At 42.0% G+C, this 17,556-nt stretch overlaps 1 protein-coding gene across 3 annotated transcripts; it reads left to right on the forward strand.

The window, feature by feature from the left end:
- Positions 1–1,917: 1,917 nt before the first annotated feature.
- Positions 1,918–14,014, forward strand: tfap2a (transcription factor AP-2 alpha). Of its 3 annotated transcripts, none has more exons than XM_058641350.1 (7): positions 1,918–2,008; positions 6,230–6,649; positions 7,760–7,811; positions 9,313–9,538; positions 10,392–10,510; positions 12,238–12,379; positions 13,573–14,014. In XM_058641350.1, the coding sequence occupies exons 1-7, from the start codon at positions 1,976–1,978 to the stop codon at positions 13,859–13,861; spliced, it is 1,281 nt and encodes a 426-aa protein (XP_058497333.1). In that variant the 5' UTR covers positions 1,918–1,975; the 3' UTR covers positions 13,862–14,014. The 3 variants fall into 3 exon arrangements, with proteins under 3 accessions (XP_058497333.1, XP_058497325.1, XP_058497342.1); XM_058641342.1 differs by lacking the exon at positions 1,918–2,008 and adding an exon at positions 3,567–3,763; XM_058641359.1 differs by lacking the exon at positions 1,918–2,008 and adding an exon at positions 5,058–5,718.
- Positions 14,015–17,556: the final 3,542 nt, after the last annotated feature.

Here is a 17,556-nt window from a genome sequence, read left to right on the forward strand (position 1 = left end):
TTTATTATCACTCAATGGACCTGAAATTTTACGCGGCTACATGGGGCTTTTGTGCCTTGAGTGACGGTGACAGGACAATCGATGTCTTCAGCAGCCTGACATATTCAGTGGGAGCCACTCTGATTCACCAAATATCTAATAAAGGTGATGGTTCAACTTCTCCAGAACTTGGGGAGAGTATTTCAAACCGACAACGCTGTGAGGAGGAGAAGAGAGAGGGGAAAATATATTTCCATGACATTTTTGGCAATGCAAATGATGCGTTAATTACGCACGAATATATCTGTCGCTTCAATTTTCAATTAAGGATAAGATAAACATATACCACACACCACTACCACTACTAATAACAATCGCATTCATAATAGTAATAATGCATTCGTGCAATTTGTGTAAATGTGAATGGCTGCACATGGTGCCTGAGGTGCAACCGTTGCGTATGTGAAACAGTTTTAGGAAGTTGAAGGCTGCCTGAGGCCTCGTGCCATAGTGGAAGTGGTTGAAACCAAGCATAGACAAACACAGTGGATATTCAAAAACCGGACCCCACGCTTGTCTGGCACCAACCCCACTCTGTGACAGCTCAGCTTTAAAAACGCACTCCTCCCTGTAAGAGTGCAGATATATCTGATCCTCCATCTCCTTTTTTTGTCCAGGTCTGGAGAGGTTTTACAGAACTAGCAGGTATAGTGTGTATAAACGTGTTTCCCCACCTTTGAAGTCAAACATGGAGGTTTGTTTTAAACCTGAACACCAGGTAAAGTGTAGATATTGTGTGGAATTACATATCTGACAAATCGATTTATTTATTGGAAGAAATTAAATAAAGTTTTTTTTATGTTAAATCTCATTGAAGAAGCTCAGCCACTCTGTGCGTCCCGTTTGCAGCAGTCTAAATGTGCAAAGAGGAGAAAAGGGGGGTTTTGAACCAAAGCGCAGACCATTATCACCTCTGAGAGCATGTGTTGCACTCCCCTCTCTCTCTGTGTGTGTGCGTGTGTGTGTATGTGTGTGTAAGAGACACAGAGAGAGGGAAAGCTCATTCGCTCTTGGCCCGAGGGGTCTACATAAGTATGTATTAGAAATAAACAGTGGATAAATAAATAATGACCCTCACAAAAGCAGGGGAGCTCTCTGTGTAGAGGTAATGATGTTGGCAGTTAACCTTCAAGTTTTTAACTTGACACAGTTTCATTTGCGGCGAGAATTCATGTTTCCCATCAAGATAAAGCGGCGAGAAAGAGAGGGGAAAACAGGGTAGAAATAACAGATATGTCTTTAAATCAACTGAGGACGAACATATGGGATAATAATTTTCTACATAGCTCTTTAATTGCCATGATTTTTTTTAAGTTACTATAAAAAAATAGTATTTCATGATTTAAATTGTTGTGCTATTGTTGTTACTATTTTTTAAACATGAAATCATAGGGGGGAGTTAAAGGCATTTCACGTTGTCACACTTTTCATGTGCGGAATGCACTTTGCTCTCTATTCACGGGCACAATTAACACTACTTAATGTAAACAATACATACATTTTACATAGAAGAGAGTCATTTAAACATATTGCCTGAAACAATATGATTGTTTTTATTCCATCATAAAACACACCTGTTTTAACCAAGTTGTTTTTGAAAAAACAAAAAAAACAACAACAATTATAATTATAGTCTTAATAACACTCATACGTTGTTGTGCAACGTTAAATAAACGTCAGCCTTAACCAGCATGTATGCAGACAAATAGGCCTTTTCACTTTTTCCCCCAGGTAGTTTCACCCTTGTAGTACACACCCGGCGCAGTGCGCATGCGTCACCAGGTGGCCTCGCACCGTTTTTTATGGCCAGGTGAGGCGAAGTGGTCCAGGTAGAAAAAAAAGAGCAGAAAAAGTATAGCCTTCTACTTTGGGACCGAAGCCTCAATGAGATAGACAGCAGCACGGGATCGACTCAAAACAAAGCAGAAGACAAAGAATGTCAATTATGGGCATGATGGGGGAATGGCAGGTACGTGCTGCTTACTTTAAGACAAAGAGACGGCTGTTAAAAATCCACGAAAAGTGTCAGAGTGTCGACGAGCTGTGGGATGAAGCCGCACAGGCAGCGTGAAGCCTTCAGTGAAAACAAGCGACGCGGTTCTCTTGTGTAAAATACAGGCTTTTTGCTGTTTAAAGAAAGACGTTTTATTTTTTTAACCATATATTATCAATCATATTATTTTGCTTGGAAACCACGGGATGTTAGTCGCATGTTGTTTTAAGTTCTTCACACGCATTTATAGATATACTAAAATAGGCAGGTGTGTATGTTAAGAATTTGTTAAAAATTTAAAAAGACAAAACGTCGTTGAATCTTTAGTGTCAAATGTAACTTTTTCATAATTTATAAATTTAAATGACCTCCCTACAAAGTTTCAAATCATCACACTATAGTGTGGACTTCATTATTGTGGAGTTCTTATTCTTTAAGCTGTGTGAGTGCTTCACTGAAAAACCTGCTGTTGCCTTTTTTAAGGTGTGGAGCAGATTTAAGAGACAAAACACGCGAGTTTCAGTCGTTAAAAAAACACCACCACCACCACCTCCTCAGACACTCCTGTGGAAAGAGACACCCGCGTGCATCGCTGTCATTGCCTGTTCCATCGCCCCATTATCATTAATGACAAGTGCTCGTAAAGAAGTCACAGTACAAATGGTAATCCAGGTTTTAAACGAGAGGGGCCAACGCCTTAAAGATGTGGCGACCTGTCTCCTGACCCACGACCCGCTGAGGTGAAGGCTCGGCCGGCGACAGGGCGCAGACAGATTCCCCCTAACCGGTATTTGAAGTGAAACAAGGCCATGTTGTTGTGTTAATTATTTAGGTTCTTGTCTCTCCCCCCCACCCCCCCACTACAAAACCCCGCGCCCTTACATGCAGTCAATGGACCTGTAGAGCTGCTCACCTTCTTACCATAACACTGAGAAAATAGCCTCTCAAGGTCTCCACTCTCAATGGGATTAAAATAACAGTTTGGTAGTTGAAGAAAGAAAGAAAATGCAGGTTAGTGTGAGTGTGTGTTTGTGTGTGTGGCAGGGTTATTTGCATGTAAGGCTTTCTGTTTTCACATCAAGCACTAGAAAACAAATCGATAAGACACTGGCTGGCTGTGGGAAAGAGTCAGCAGCAGCAACACTGAAGAATACGAACAAAAAGTTGTTTCACAGAAGAAGAAGGAGAAAAAAAAAATATTTGCACATTTTTAATACAACACTTTATCTACAGCTTTAAAATGTCTTTCCATGATTTCAGGTAAAGTCGTGCAAAAATGATTCTAGAGATTGTCCCAGGTGCATACAGAGATCCCCACGCATGACACACACACACACACACACACACACACACACTCACACCTTGCTGAACAGTGCAAATAATAAACATGTATAAGCGTCTCGCTGCTTTAGTTTTTTACCTGTGCGTTGTGTCCATTGGTGTTGTGTGAGCAGATGGGGGGAATCAAACGGCTGTTGATATGCTAATGAGGCCCTGTGCCAGTGTTATTACAGAGCTGCTCCAGCCCTTTACTTCCACCATTAGAGGGAGACCTCAGAGCGCAAGACAGACAGACAGGCAGGCAGAACCCACAGCTTCAATAAAAGTAGTTTTTCTGAGCGGGGAGCACAATTCACAGACTGAAAACAAGACTCCACTCAATACCCACCTCAACAACCCATGAAAATGCTCTGGAAATTAACTGATAACATTAAATATGAAGATTGCGAGGTAAGGGGCTTTTTTGTTTTTAATTTCTTCCCTTTAATACAATGGGAAATAATTTAAAAAGTTAACACATCTATTTATTATTAGGAATATGATGTCTTTTTTATTATTAATTGAATGAATAGATGCATGTTTTTTAATATTTTTGTAGTGAGTAAAAATAATCAATAATAATGATGTGTATTATACATTTTATATATTAATTTAATTAGTACATTTATATACAGATATATATTTTTTTATTTTAAATTCATGTTCAGTATCTCCAAATATGAAATGACACCTGCACTCATTACTTCCCATGCATTTAATTAAAACAAATATTTTGCAGTAAATGTTAGCGCCAGCTCGGTCTGCTTTATTTACTGCTTAAATGGCACGAACATTTACCTTTCACATTTAATATCCGTGCAATTTCAGCCGGGCAGGGTTTTTTTTTCTTATGTACAGTGCATGTATACACATGTGTGTGTGAGTGTGTTGAGTGCATACACTGAGTGGCCAAAGTTTTGCAGTAATATCAGGGACTTGTTTGGGAGTGGAGAAGCCAGTCGGACGTGTTTTTCTTTTTCTTTTTTTTAACCGCGTGCTGGGTGGATAGAGACGGCCAAAGAGCAGGAAAACAAAAGCTCGGCACCTCCGCGCTCGTGTTGTGGCGATTGCGTCAATTTGCACGCAAATGTTGTCCCGATTGTGTGGACACAAGGAAATAAAATTTCGCCATCGCCGCCCGGTGACATTTCATCATTTTAAAATGCGCGATATAAACAGGAAGAGGAGCCGGAGCTGTTTACAGTCGTGCGTAAAACTTGTTTAGAGCGCCGGATCCTATATGACAGATTTTAGGATTTTATTTGTCTTCATGTTCCCGGGTCAAAGTTAAAAAAGTTAGCCCGCGTGACTCTGACTGTGGAGTTGAGGAGGAACCGGTGGATTAATTCGGCGCAGGCAGAGGAGAGAAAGAGAAAGAGAGAGAACGAGAGGAGAGCCATGGAAGACAGCTCGCTGTCGGAGTCTGAGGTGGAAAACAAAGGGATGAACGGTAGAAATGAGACGGCCGGAGTGTCCACAGCGCTGTCTGCTGGATTTTCACCCAGTTCAGAGGTGCACATTGTTCCCTTCCCTGCCTTCTCCTTCTTCCACTGTTTGTGGTCCACCTCCCTTCATTCCTGTCTTTATTTCACTTTTGCGCTTTGGCCCTGGGACCCTTTTAAAATCCCCCCCCCCCTCCTCCTTACTCTCTGATTCGTCAGACTAGAGTGAATATCCCCCTTTTTGTCTCGCTCTCTCTCCACTCCCTCCACACTCTCTCACTCCCTCCCTCTCTCTCTCGCTCGCTCGCTCTCTCTCTCACCATCTCTGATTAGATATACTGATTCCTCCTTTCAATGGACGTCATTTAAGCTCAGACTCCTGCCTTGAGTTGCGTCCTCCGCCTCACGCCCGCTTTCCGACTATTCTTTTACCCTTTTATTAAGTATTTCTGTAATATTAATGGCCATGAATGCGCTTTATTAGCAGTCCAAGAGGGAGACGAAGAGAACGGCTCTTTTGCTAATATGAGCTCAAGCGACGGGACGACAGCAGTGTGATAGAAGAGCCAGGAGTGCGAGGAGAAAAAGAGGCTTTTCCGAGAGAAACTTTTCGACTCAAATCCTCCAGCACCGCCGATCACCAGCATTTTTAGAGCCAGATGAAGGGCAGCGGGGATCTTAACGTTTCTTTCTGATGGATTATCATCCTGCTACTGTGGCACATATCTGATCACCGGGGCCGCTGTGATCTTGCAGGAAGAGAAGAGTGTTTTTTTCGGGGGCTACATTTTTGTGTGTGTTTGGTTTTGCGGGTTATTCCCTTTGCTCGCCCCTTCCAAACACTCGGTGTTTTTGAACTGATTATTCTTTGCTTGAGTCGCACTAAAATCCTTTCAGATGTTAGTGCACAGTTTTTCCGCGATGGTAAGTTGCTGCATGGAGCCTCACCGTGTCACTTCGGATGTTGTTTGCATATCAGATTTTTTTCTTCTTTTTTTTGTATAATATTTTTCTGTCTATCCCCACCAGCTGATTAATGTTTTTGCACAGCTTGCATGGGTAAAAGCCGCGGGACATGTGGGGAAAAAAATAAATAATGCAAAGCTCGGTTTATTTATTTGAAGGCATTTCACCTCCGGAATTTTGATGTTTAATTTTGATTTCTTTTTTTTTTTTGCCTTTTATTATCATATTGTTATTATTGTTATCATTTTAAACTTTGTGATTTGGAGATATATTTTTTAAATCACAGCTTTTTGTGTTGATGATCATTTCCACACTTGTTCTAATTCCTGTCATCCACTCGGGCCATATTTGATAATGCCCGCAGAGCATTCAGCAGTTAAAGCAGAGAGTGAATAGCGCACTAATGTGTTCTTTTTCCAAAATGTCCTCACGCTAAAATTCACCTTTCCTCTCTGTCCTCCTCCTGCAGGATCGCCACGACGGCACCAGCAATGGGACAGCCAGGCTACCTCAGCTGGGCGGCGTGGGCCAGAGTCCCTACACGAGCGCCCCGCCGCTCTCCCACACACCGAACTCGGACTTCCAGCCCCCGTACTTCCCCCCGCCATACCAGCCCATCTACCCGCAGTCTCAGGACCCTTACTCGCACGTCAACGACCCGTACTCCCTCAACTCCCTGCATGCCCAGCAGCAGCAGCAGCACCCGAGCTGGCCGGGCCAGAGGCAGAGTCAGGATAGCGGCCTGCTGCACCAGCACCGCAGCCTGCCCCACCAGCTGTGCCGGGAGTACCGCAGGGAAGTGCTGCTACCGTCCGGCCACGGCATCGACACGGGACTGTCGGACTCTATCCCTATCCATGGAATACCTCACTCTTTAGAAGACGTTCAGGTGAGACTGCGTTTACCTGCACTTTTCTCTTATTTTGTTTTTATACAAAAAGAAATCATTAAAATACAAATGTTATGTTATAATAAATATTAAGATATTTATTTTTTTGGATTCATATTTTTATAATTGTTACAATTGAAGGTGGTGTTCATTTTGCAATTATTATTCTTATTATTTTGGACAACACTGTTTATAATAATAATAATAAAATAATAACTGGCCTATACTACCTGAATCAATAAAATCAGCGTATTATTAATTAATTAATATTATTATTGTTTTTTAACTAGATGACTATTATGGTCAGGTTTTACCCACTGTAGCTTTTAATAATGTAACGTAGCATGAAAAAATATATGAAAACAGCACAATGTAACATCATAACGTTGTTGGAAAAAAAAATTCAGATTAAAAACACAATTTTAAAATGCTAAAAGTCGCCAGATTCAAATAAATACTTCAGATTAATTTATTAAAAAACACAAACACGACCTTTTATTTAAAAAAAATGTTGTCTTTATCTCGTCTGATTATTATTAATTTTAATTATTATTATTCTTTAACAGATTAAAAAAAAAATCTTTATGAGAACACGCACAACAAGAACTGAGGTTTTGTTGGATTAATTGCGATTATGACTGAAGATGCACGGCAAACGACAAGTGTCAATAATCCCCATTCTTATTGAGAGTTTTCTCCCCCAGTTTTAAATCAGAAACAAACACCAATAATCGTCTAATTAGTTCATAGGCCTTTAATAGGCTGCGCTGCCATAATTACTAACCAATCTAGATTAGAAGTTTCCTTGTGAGTAGAGCCAATATGAGGGCAGAATTAGGTCAGGATTATGGGGCGACGCAGCGTCGTTATTTAAGTCTGAGTTTTGGGATCTGGTGTAACGCGCGCATCAGTGTAACCCACTGAAAACACTCATGGACAATAATAACGGGAATGGGCCTCCAGAGCCTCCATGTTGTGCGAGGGTGTCAGGCTTTGTTCCTGCACAGCATCCTGAGGTGTATTTACTCGCACGCGGACCAAGGCTGCTATTTTCTTTCTGCCTTTTGTGCTAAAATTGTCCATCCTATGCAATTTTTTTGTGTGTCACAGGCTGTTGAGGATCAAGGAATTCACATCCCCGACCAGACTGTAATTAAAAAAGGTAAGCACTTTCCTCTGAGATATATCAAGCATGTTGCACTACAAAAGCTGGCGCGCGCGCGCACACAGATACACACACACCATGCAGCACCGTTTCTGCTTGAGAGGACTCAATGCAATGCCGTAACGCCTGACTGATCCTAATATGCAGTAGCCTATTTTTCATTACATGGTTTCCAAGTGCATCAAACTGGCTGCACCTCTTTTTTTCCTCTCTCCCCAACCCTCGCTGATGGAATTTACTGTCAGCGTTTCACAGCAGCGTGGAGATGAGTATAGAGCTGGTGGGCTTTGTGGGCCCGTGGTGTTGATGGTCAAAGACGCAGAACCGTGCACGATCCTGGCTCTTAAAGTGCAAGGAGGCCAATATAGCTGCAATCACGCTGCATGGTCAAATTTAAAATGGAAGTTGGGTCACAGGCGTTTTACCCTCTCGTGCGCGCGCATGTGTGTGTGTAGCATGACTGTCATTTATGGAGAATGGATCACTATTAAGCTTTGGAGGCAAACTCTGACTGGGTTTTAATATCTCCAAATGTAATTTTCATATTCAGTACTCCGCTGAAGGTTGTTGGTTTATATTGCTTCAATATATCCACTTATCTTCTGTCAAAAAATTCAGGCTGATTTGTGCTGATATTGGTACAACAGAGGGGGGCGGGGGGGGCTGTTTCATGGTCAGGTTTAAATGCGTTTTGTCAGGTCAAATTAGAGCTGAACTACAGCGATTTTTATTTCCAATTTTTTTTAGTCTTTTACGCGTCTTTTTTCATCCGTTCTTTTTTTGGGGGGTGGGTCTGTCTTATGTGCGCATGAACATGATAATTGGCTTCTTATATTAGTAATCTCAAGAGTTCGTTTAACTCCTATTGTCTCTATTAGGCTCCCCTGAGCCATTAATGTCACAAGTGATCTATCCAAAGGCGCACAGTCCCCTTTGTTACTGCACACCAAAAAACGGTGGAAGGGCCCAGTAATGCGGAGCCTCCCTCCTCCCTTTCTCTATCCCGGTGTGAAATCACACACGGGCGACGGTGTTGTGGTGTGTTTTTTTTTTGGTTGCTGGAAACGGGAGAAACGTCAGAATGGGCAGACTTTATCAAATCTATCGGGTTTGAGAGGCGAACATAATAAAACTGAGGGTAAATAAAAAAAGGACATTTGAGGAGAGCGTGCAGATCCTGCTTTCTGCTGCTGATGTGTTAAAATACTGACGTTTGGATTCAGTTTATGAACACATACATCCAATACCACACTTGTTATTACTATTAATAATTATGATTTGGAAGTAATGGGTCGCTTTTCTCTGCGTGCCATTGTTGCTGAACGCGTACATGTGGTGTTAAACTCTAAATCCGGGGCCTAAATCCTCCCTTCTCATTTAGTTAAGGCTCTACATTGCATGAAACTCACTGAGCATGGTCTCTCTCTCTCTCTCTCTCTCCTCCCCTCCTCCCCCCACTCTCTCTCTCTCTCTCTCTCTCTCCCTCCCTGGCTTCTAGGTCCAGTATCTTTATCCAAGAACAATAATGTTTCCTCCATCCCCGTAAATAAGGACGGACTTTTCGGAGGGGTGGTGAACCCAAACGAGGTGTTCTGCTCGGTACCGGGTCGCCTTTCCCTCCTCAGCTCCACATCAAAGTACAAGGTCACGGTGGCCGAGGTGCAGAGACGCCTCTCGCCGCCCGAGTGCCTCAACGCTTCACTGCTGGGCGGGGTGTTGAGGAGGTGAGTCTGACTGGAGGGCTGCAAAATAAAGCCTCTCTCTCTTTACCTGTGCTGTGTGTTTGTGAGCTCTCTCACTCTCTCAGTGAACATGCATCTCTCTCTCTCTTCTGTACCAAGAATAATTAAAATCGACCAACCATGACACCTAGCTCCTGCATTTAAAGCAGGAGGGGTCTGTTAAATTCCCTATTAACTTCTCTAGCACTGGATCTCTCCCTCTCCTTCTCTCTCCCTCTCTCTCTAAATTAATGTAGGCCTAGTCTGTTTCAACCCTCAGCTCTATAGGCCCAGTGAAGGCATTACACATGAAAACATTGGTCTCTGGTGAACTGTCTAGTGAAGTGCTGCAGACACGCAGCTCTGCCTATTAAGTAGGCTCTTATTTATTTATTCATTCATTTCGTACAGTATTTGTCTGCTGCTGAAAACAAGGCTGTGACTCGTTTTTTTTAGTGTTAGTTTGCATCAGGGATGTGGAGGAGGATATAAAGCTGGCCACATTGAGTCCAATCACTTTTAATTATAGAGCTGAGGCCACATGTATTTACTGGCATATGTTTGTGTGTGTGATATTATGAGGGATTACAATATTATTATGATAAAAAAGTACAGGGAAACAACATGGAAGGGAGTTTTGTGTTTGCAAACCACAACTTCCTTGACCATACATTCATTAAAGCAAGATCAATTACAAATGTTTGCTTTGCAGCATCTTTGCATAATTATAAAAAGGCAAAAAAAAAAAAAAACAACCAACCCCAACAATCTCCTTGCTCAAATATCTGCCCACTCAGTGGAAGTCATCCACATGAGCATCACCACAATGAATTTCTGCTTTGTTTTACTGTCACAGGGCCAAGTCTAAGAATGGAGGAAGATCCTTAAGGGAGAAGCTGGATAAAATCGGCTTGAATCTACCTGCGGGCAGACGCAAGGCAGCCAACGTCACCTTGCTGACGTCACTAGTCGAGGGTAAGTCGGGTGCAGTAAATCACGTTCTCACTCTTATTGCTCCCGCGATACCAGGTGCTTGCAAACTGGGATTTTTTTTCTCTCTCTCTCTCTGTGTCTTTCTCTCCCTCTCACTCTCGTTCTTTCTCTGTGTTTTAAATCAGCATATGCGCTCATCCGTGTAATGTGGACCGACTTTGCCTCGCAAGTAATAAACCATGAAGGGTGTGTGTGTGTGTGTGTGTGTGTGTGTGTGGAAAGAGAGAGGAGAGGAGAGGAGGGAGAATGGTGCTGGTTGATTCTCGTGGCTCTGCAGAGCGTTGGCCTTCGCTTTCAGGAGCGCACTTGCAGGTCCACGGCTGCATGGCCTAGTTTACACGCCGGATGAGTTTGTGTTGAAGTCCAGTTAATTATTGAGTGCTGCTTGTTTATTGGGCACCGCTGAGCTGTTTCACCTCACGGATGAGAAGTCGATTGATTTATTAACCCTGCATTGTTTCAAACATTAATACAACCATGCGCTGTGGCTGCGCAGGTCTGCGTTTTGTTTTTTTAAATGGCGACTTAATTCTTGCGTTAATAGCTTCCCAGGCTTCTGGTTTTCAGCGAAGATTTTTGTTGCATGCAAATGTGCCTCTGACCTATTGGGAGCTATATGTTTTGGGCCTATTAAAGAATAAATTAGTCCGCCATGGTGCGCTGAGAAGATGCCTTTTTACGCGTCTGGATAAATCCATTTTGCTTGCAGAGTTGAACCTGATTATTCAGTGCAGTGGTATTTGGTGTTTCCAAAGGTGAAAGCCTGCGATGGTTCATTGGTCCCTGTTAATCATTATTACAGACGAGGACCGAATGCAATATTCATTGTGCTCCGTAGAAATTTGGTGGCTGTATTGTAATGAGCCTGGAGAAATGTATGATTCTGGGTAATAAGGGGGTGGTGGCAGGGAGGGAGGGGGGAAGAGAGATGGAGGGAGGGGGGGGGGGGGGGCGATGTGAAGGCAGCCGGTCATTTAGTGAAGAGACACTGCGTTTTTTGAAGAGCTGTCATTGTTTATGGTCTCCACCATTTTATGGAAACGAGTTTACTGGACATGAGCTTTGATGCTAATTGGCGCATGCGTTCTTCCGGAGCGGAGGCTTATGGACAGGAAGCCCCGCAGTCAAACTCAACTGCTTCAGGAAATTAAAACCAAAGACATGGAGGAAAAAAGAGAACGAGAGAGCGAGAGAGAGTGAATAAAACCTGCATAGCTGAAGTATATGAAGGAAAAGTGAGATTTAGATACATCCCTTCAAAATTGCCTCTCCACGTCTGTGTCTGTGATCTGCTGGACTTCCAATAATGTGCAGGCATTGGTAATCAATGACATGGTGTTAAGCATGATGCCGTGTCTATATTTCATATCCACTTATTGTTTCTCCTCCATATTGAAGCGGTTCTCACGGCACGGAGGAGGCCGCTTGATGTGTATTGACAGCTCGCTGGGCTGTTTTATTATCACAGGCTATTATTGTTCTCATCATCATTAATGTTGTTAGGGAGGCACAGGTGCCATAACCCCGCTGTCTCCACGCGTAAACAGAGTGGACGCTGTGTTCACATCGGATTAATCATGTGTTATAGTCCAGTCACAGAGTGTGAACTGCTCGGAATTTGATGGAACCATATTTAATAAACAAACGTATCCAATCTCGTATATTTCCTCCCCCCCTCATCCCTTGTTTTTCTCCTCTTTCGTTCTCAGGAGAAGCTGTGCATCTTGCCAGGGATTTTGGTTATGTATGCGAGACCGAGTTTCCAGCCAAGGCAGTAGCAGAATATGTAAACCGTCAGCATTCCGACCCAAACGAACAAGTCCAAAGAAAAAACATGCTATTGGCCACGAAGTAAGTGCTATTATCACATTTCACTGTGTGTTACATTGAATGCATGCCGGCCTGTGCCACACACACACACACACACACACACACACACACACACCCACGCACACACAGACACAGACACACACACACACCTAATTTAAAGATTAATATTTGTTTTCATTTCAGCATTTTCATTTTACTATTGTTATTATTATTATTATCAGTACATTGTCTAACATAATAATAATGATAAAAATAATCTCTGTCGCTCACACACTTTCTCTCCCTCACATACAAATTGAACTTGACGTCTCTCTTAATTATGGATTCCATTAAGACACACTTATTTTCATTTTTATTTAAATGATATGACGCGATCAATTAAAAAAAAAAAAGAAGGTGAAAATAAAATCAGTGCAGGCCTCTTTCTTATTCTTCCCTCCCTCGCGCTGCAGCCTCTCGTGTGTCCTGTGATTTCAGTGACACTGACAGATAGCTGGTTCTCATCCAGCGCTGCTACCACTGCTTATGTTTGACTGAGCGTTCACTGGATCCCTCACGAGGCGCAGATAAGTTAAAAAAAATAAATGAAAAACAAATAAAGGCCCACATCATCAATAAAAACATATCGGCGATGGGCTGCTATAATCAAAACAGCTGTCAACTAATCATTACGCGTTTAACACGTGCGTGAAATAGAGAGGAAACCGTTGCGATTTTATACAGCCTGTGCTTATTTACAGGGGTGGTGTATATAATCAGATATAAGTTCCATTAAGATAAAAGGAATTTGAACACATTAACGTTTTATTTATGTATATATATACATATAATCTTCTCACATCTTCTCTATTTATTATTTAACTATTATAGAATTAAGAGATTCATTTCTAAAGTGTTGTTTTTAGTTTGTAAACATATATATATATATATATTATTTTTTTTTTCCTCTCGAAGTCTGTTGACTTTTCACTTCAGGTTTTACAGTGTGGCGCACCTGCAGCGCTAACTGACTCTGAAATGTCAGTGTTTAAAAATGTATTTATTGGCTTTTACGCGCAGGGATGTGTGCCACGTGACATTGTTGGGATGACTTGTAAACAACTTGTCACGTCTGCGCGCGTCACGGTTTTTTGTTTTTTTTTGGGAGGGGGTTTCCATGGAGCAGATTTGTGATAACGTTGGTCACTAACGCTGCTGCTCCCTCTGTTTTTTAGGCAAGTGTGCAAAGAGTTCACGGACCTGCTGTCCCAGGACCGTTCGCCGCTGGGGAACTCACGGCCGCAGCCCATTCTTGAACCGGGAATCCAGAGCTGCTTGACCCACTTCAGTCTAATCTCGCACGGTTTTGGGACCCCGGCACTGTGCGCGGCCGTCACGGCCCTGCAGAACTATCTAACCGAGGCTATCAAAGCCATGGACAAAATGTACCTCAACAACAACCCAAACAGTCACTCAGATAACGGCACTAAAGGCGGAGACAAAGACGAGAAACACAGAAAGTGATGTTTCCATCCTTTAACTTCACTGTGGGGCCAAACTCAAGAAGGGCCCTTCTGCTACACCGACCACGCGCCTCGGCCCGGCCCCTGCCCATCCAATATAAATATTATAAATACCTTATAAATACTATTGATAAAGTTAATTGTGCCACTTCCTGATCTTGCGTGGTTTTACATGTTTTGTTTCTACATCCCCCCACTTTGGATCCACGAGGAAATGACGCAAGTGTTTTCTTCTTCTTCATCATCTTCTTCTTCTACTCCTTCTTCTTCTTCTTGCTCCTCCAACAGCTGAACCACATGAAATGTTATTTAAAAAAGAAAAAAGAAAAGAAAAAGAAAAGAAAAAACAGGCTGCGGAGGATCAGCTCCTGCAGGGCGAGGAGAAGGTGTACTAGGCCCACTGCCTCAGCCACAGGACTTTTTATGTACTCCCCCTTTTTTTATGAGCTGCAGCGAATGGACTGAAATCCAGCGGACACCAATCCCCCCCAACCACCGCCCCCCCCCCTCCCCTCTATATCTCCATTTTACGATTGTGACAAAATCGAAGCTAAAAGAGGATGAATTCTTATCAGTATTGTGAATAATAAACTTGAAAACAAAGAGAAATTCCACAGAGCTCCCTGTCATGACTTCCGTTGTAGACTCTCTCACTCACTGTCTCTCTCTCTCTCCAAGCGACCAACTTGAACTTTTTGAATTTCAACACGATTCGCGGTTATATAAGGGAATCGGTGTTCATGTATGTATATATTTATTTATGTGTAATTTAATGGGAATTGTAAATATGGTGCGTCTGTTTAAACTTCCTTTTTTTTATTTATCTGGTGCCTCCTGTTTTAGTGGGTTTGGATATTCGGTTAGTTCTTCATGTGATTTTATGTTTTTATTTCTTTTTTTTCCTAGAAAACAGAAGTTTGGGGTATTTTTTTTATTTCTCTGGGATATTTCAATTCAGCCCTCTTGTAGCATGTTGAGGCGACATTGAAGCAAGTGAACAAATTTAATAGAAATAAACTTCCATTTCTCTCTCTCTCTCTATCTATATATATATATCATTCTTATTTCAGTTTTTAATTTGAAACAGAGCATAAGTGACACCCTGAGGAGAACTGTTTTTTTTTCGTGTGTGCGTGTGTTTCTATTTTCGTTTTTATACAAGCTTTTATGTGTTGTGCCAATCAGAATACGTTTCACCCCTTGTTTTCTCTCCTTGAGCACCATAAAAGCAATAAATGGAATATTGTATTTTTTTTTATTTTATTTTTTTTTTAAAGAAAAAAAATGTTGAAAGACGCTCAAAAAACATTTGATTTGGGGACCACCTGATTATCTTGTTATGTCCGATAATGTCCACAATTGGAGGCGGTTTTAGCTGTATTGTATAGACATGTGCTGGCAATAGTTCCCATGCCTGTCAATGTATTATAGTCCTTTGTTGCCCTGAAAAAAATAAATATTTGATACGCTTCATCTCGATTTTTATTCATATCTTTAAATTTTTTATTCTTTGCTTGATATCCTGGATGCTTTTTTTTTTGTTAAAGTCCTGGTATTTTTATTTTGATGTTGTTTTTTTCACATCCTGAACGGCTACAGTAATTGAGCTTAAGTCTCCCTTGACAATTGCTCTCTCCAATAAGTGGCTGAACTCATTGTTTCCCTCAAGTATAATAAAAAAAAATCTTACTTTAAACTCCCTAGTTCAGAGCACAGGATCTTGTGCAGGCCAAGTGGCGCACAACAATGGATATATTCGCGTTTGAAGTGTGCTGCAGCAGCAGCAGCAGCAGCAGCAGCAACCCTCCAGCTAAAACCCTCTGAGATGTATATGGGCCTGGTGTGCACTGTTTGGTTGTGTTGTGGTCTATATTTGGCTCCCCCCCACCCTCGTTTATTCTGTGTTGGAGCCTTATTCAAAGACATGCATCAAATATTTGTTAGGCTATGTTGTTTCCCCCTCTCTCTCGGTGTAATCAATGAACAATCAGCGCGCAGTATGCTGCATTTGTGTAGATATTTTCCTTTATTATTATTTTTTTTCTTTATTTGGTGTGTGGTGATACGATCATAACACTCTCATAACTAATCTCCCCTTTCTAAGTGCTATTTAATTTCGCTGTGTTTAGCTGAGTGGCTCTGCAAATGTGCACTGTCTCGCTGCGTGGATGTGATGCTGGCCCTTTTTCTTTTCTGTTATTATTATATTGTTTTTGCAGAGAGAGAGAAAGACAGAGAGGGAGAGGAGGCCGTTGCATAACATTTGAGTTGAGTTTGATTGTGTACTGATGGCGTGTGGCACCTATAGCTCGAAATCAATCTCGTCTGGAGCATGAATCAGTCCAGTGATGGATGCATCTAGGTGGTGTTTTCTTGCGTTTTCACCCCTATTTCATTGTCTGGTAACCATGCAGCTTAAAATACTGTAACACTGGGAGATAGATAGAGAGAGCGGGGTGATATACACCCCTCTTTCTACTATTTTTTTTATCTGCCTGATTCTCTGCTTTAATTCTGAGGCAGTTGTTTTGCAGCAGGGTGAATGAAACCTAACTGTACATGTCCTTGGCATAATTGCGATGCACGGTGCTGGAGCAGGTGAAGCGGAGCATTGTCTGTCAGGCCCTGTTTTTGTTGGCTCAGTCCTCAGATTGTGTGTGGGATCCTGTCCTCAGGCACAATAGCTCACTCATAAAGGGGAGAGAGAGAGAGACTATACCCGGCTGCTCCTGCTGTGGTGGATGTGAGGAGGGGGAGAGGGAAAAATGGCATAAATAGTCACTTTAAGGGAAAGCAATCGTATTAAAAAAAGCGTTCATTTGGTATTAACGAAAAGGGGAAGCCCATCACGTGTGTCATTAATGCTAATGTTGTTTAATAAATGTATCGGGGTTTGCTTGAATGAAAACAGTTTTGGGGGGTGAAACGAACGCATTAGAAAGAGTGGTATCTGGAACAATGGAGTGCGCTATATTTGCGCGCATTATTAGTGCAAAGATGAGGAGGATCGCAGGGCCCGTCATTGTGTCTGTGTGTGTAATGGAATTGGGGTGTTAAAGCGACTGAAAATCTCATTGTCTTGCCGTTTTACGCACATTTTTATCAGGTAGAGGCAGCAAAAGTCATTTGGAAAAAAAAAGAAAAAAGATTAAATCCATAACTGCTGCTTCTGAGTTAAAACCAATTACAGCTGCTTTGCAATTAATACGTTATCAAATATTCTGCAGAATTAACGAAATAAGATGAATTCAATTTTATTTTAGGGTGTTAAACTTTACATTTTTATTTAAACTAATTTTTTGTGTGGCTAATACTGGTGTAGACGGTTAGTGTGTGTGTTTGTGTTTATGTGTCTCCAAAGCTGCTGCATCAAATATTTAAATACATTTAAATAAATGGCGCGTGTTCTGTGAATTAATTTGCAGGACAAATTGGTGTTTGCGTGCTCATACCCCAAACACATTTACTCTCCACGCGCCAGTCGCATTCTACTGAACATTATGTGTCGGCCATGTAACGCAACTTTTCATCTACAACCAGCTGCACATCACTGCTGCGCTCATCAGTCCTCCACAAATGTGGCCCCCATCCACTTTTTACGCGCCATAGCAGCCATGTTTTGTGGTCAGAAAGTATTTCGCTGATGCTGTTGAGATCACTGCTCGGTGAAAGGAGTGTCTGCGTGGCCTAATTACC

This window comes from Solea solea, chromosome 1, assembly GCF_958295425.1.
Source record: "Solea solea chromosome 1, fSolSol10.1, whole genome shotgun sequence".
In the NCBI taxonomy this organism is placed as follows: Eukaryota; Metazoa; Chordata; class Actinopteri; order Pleuronectiformes; family Soleidae; genus Solea; species Solea solea.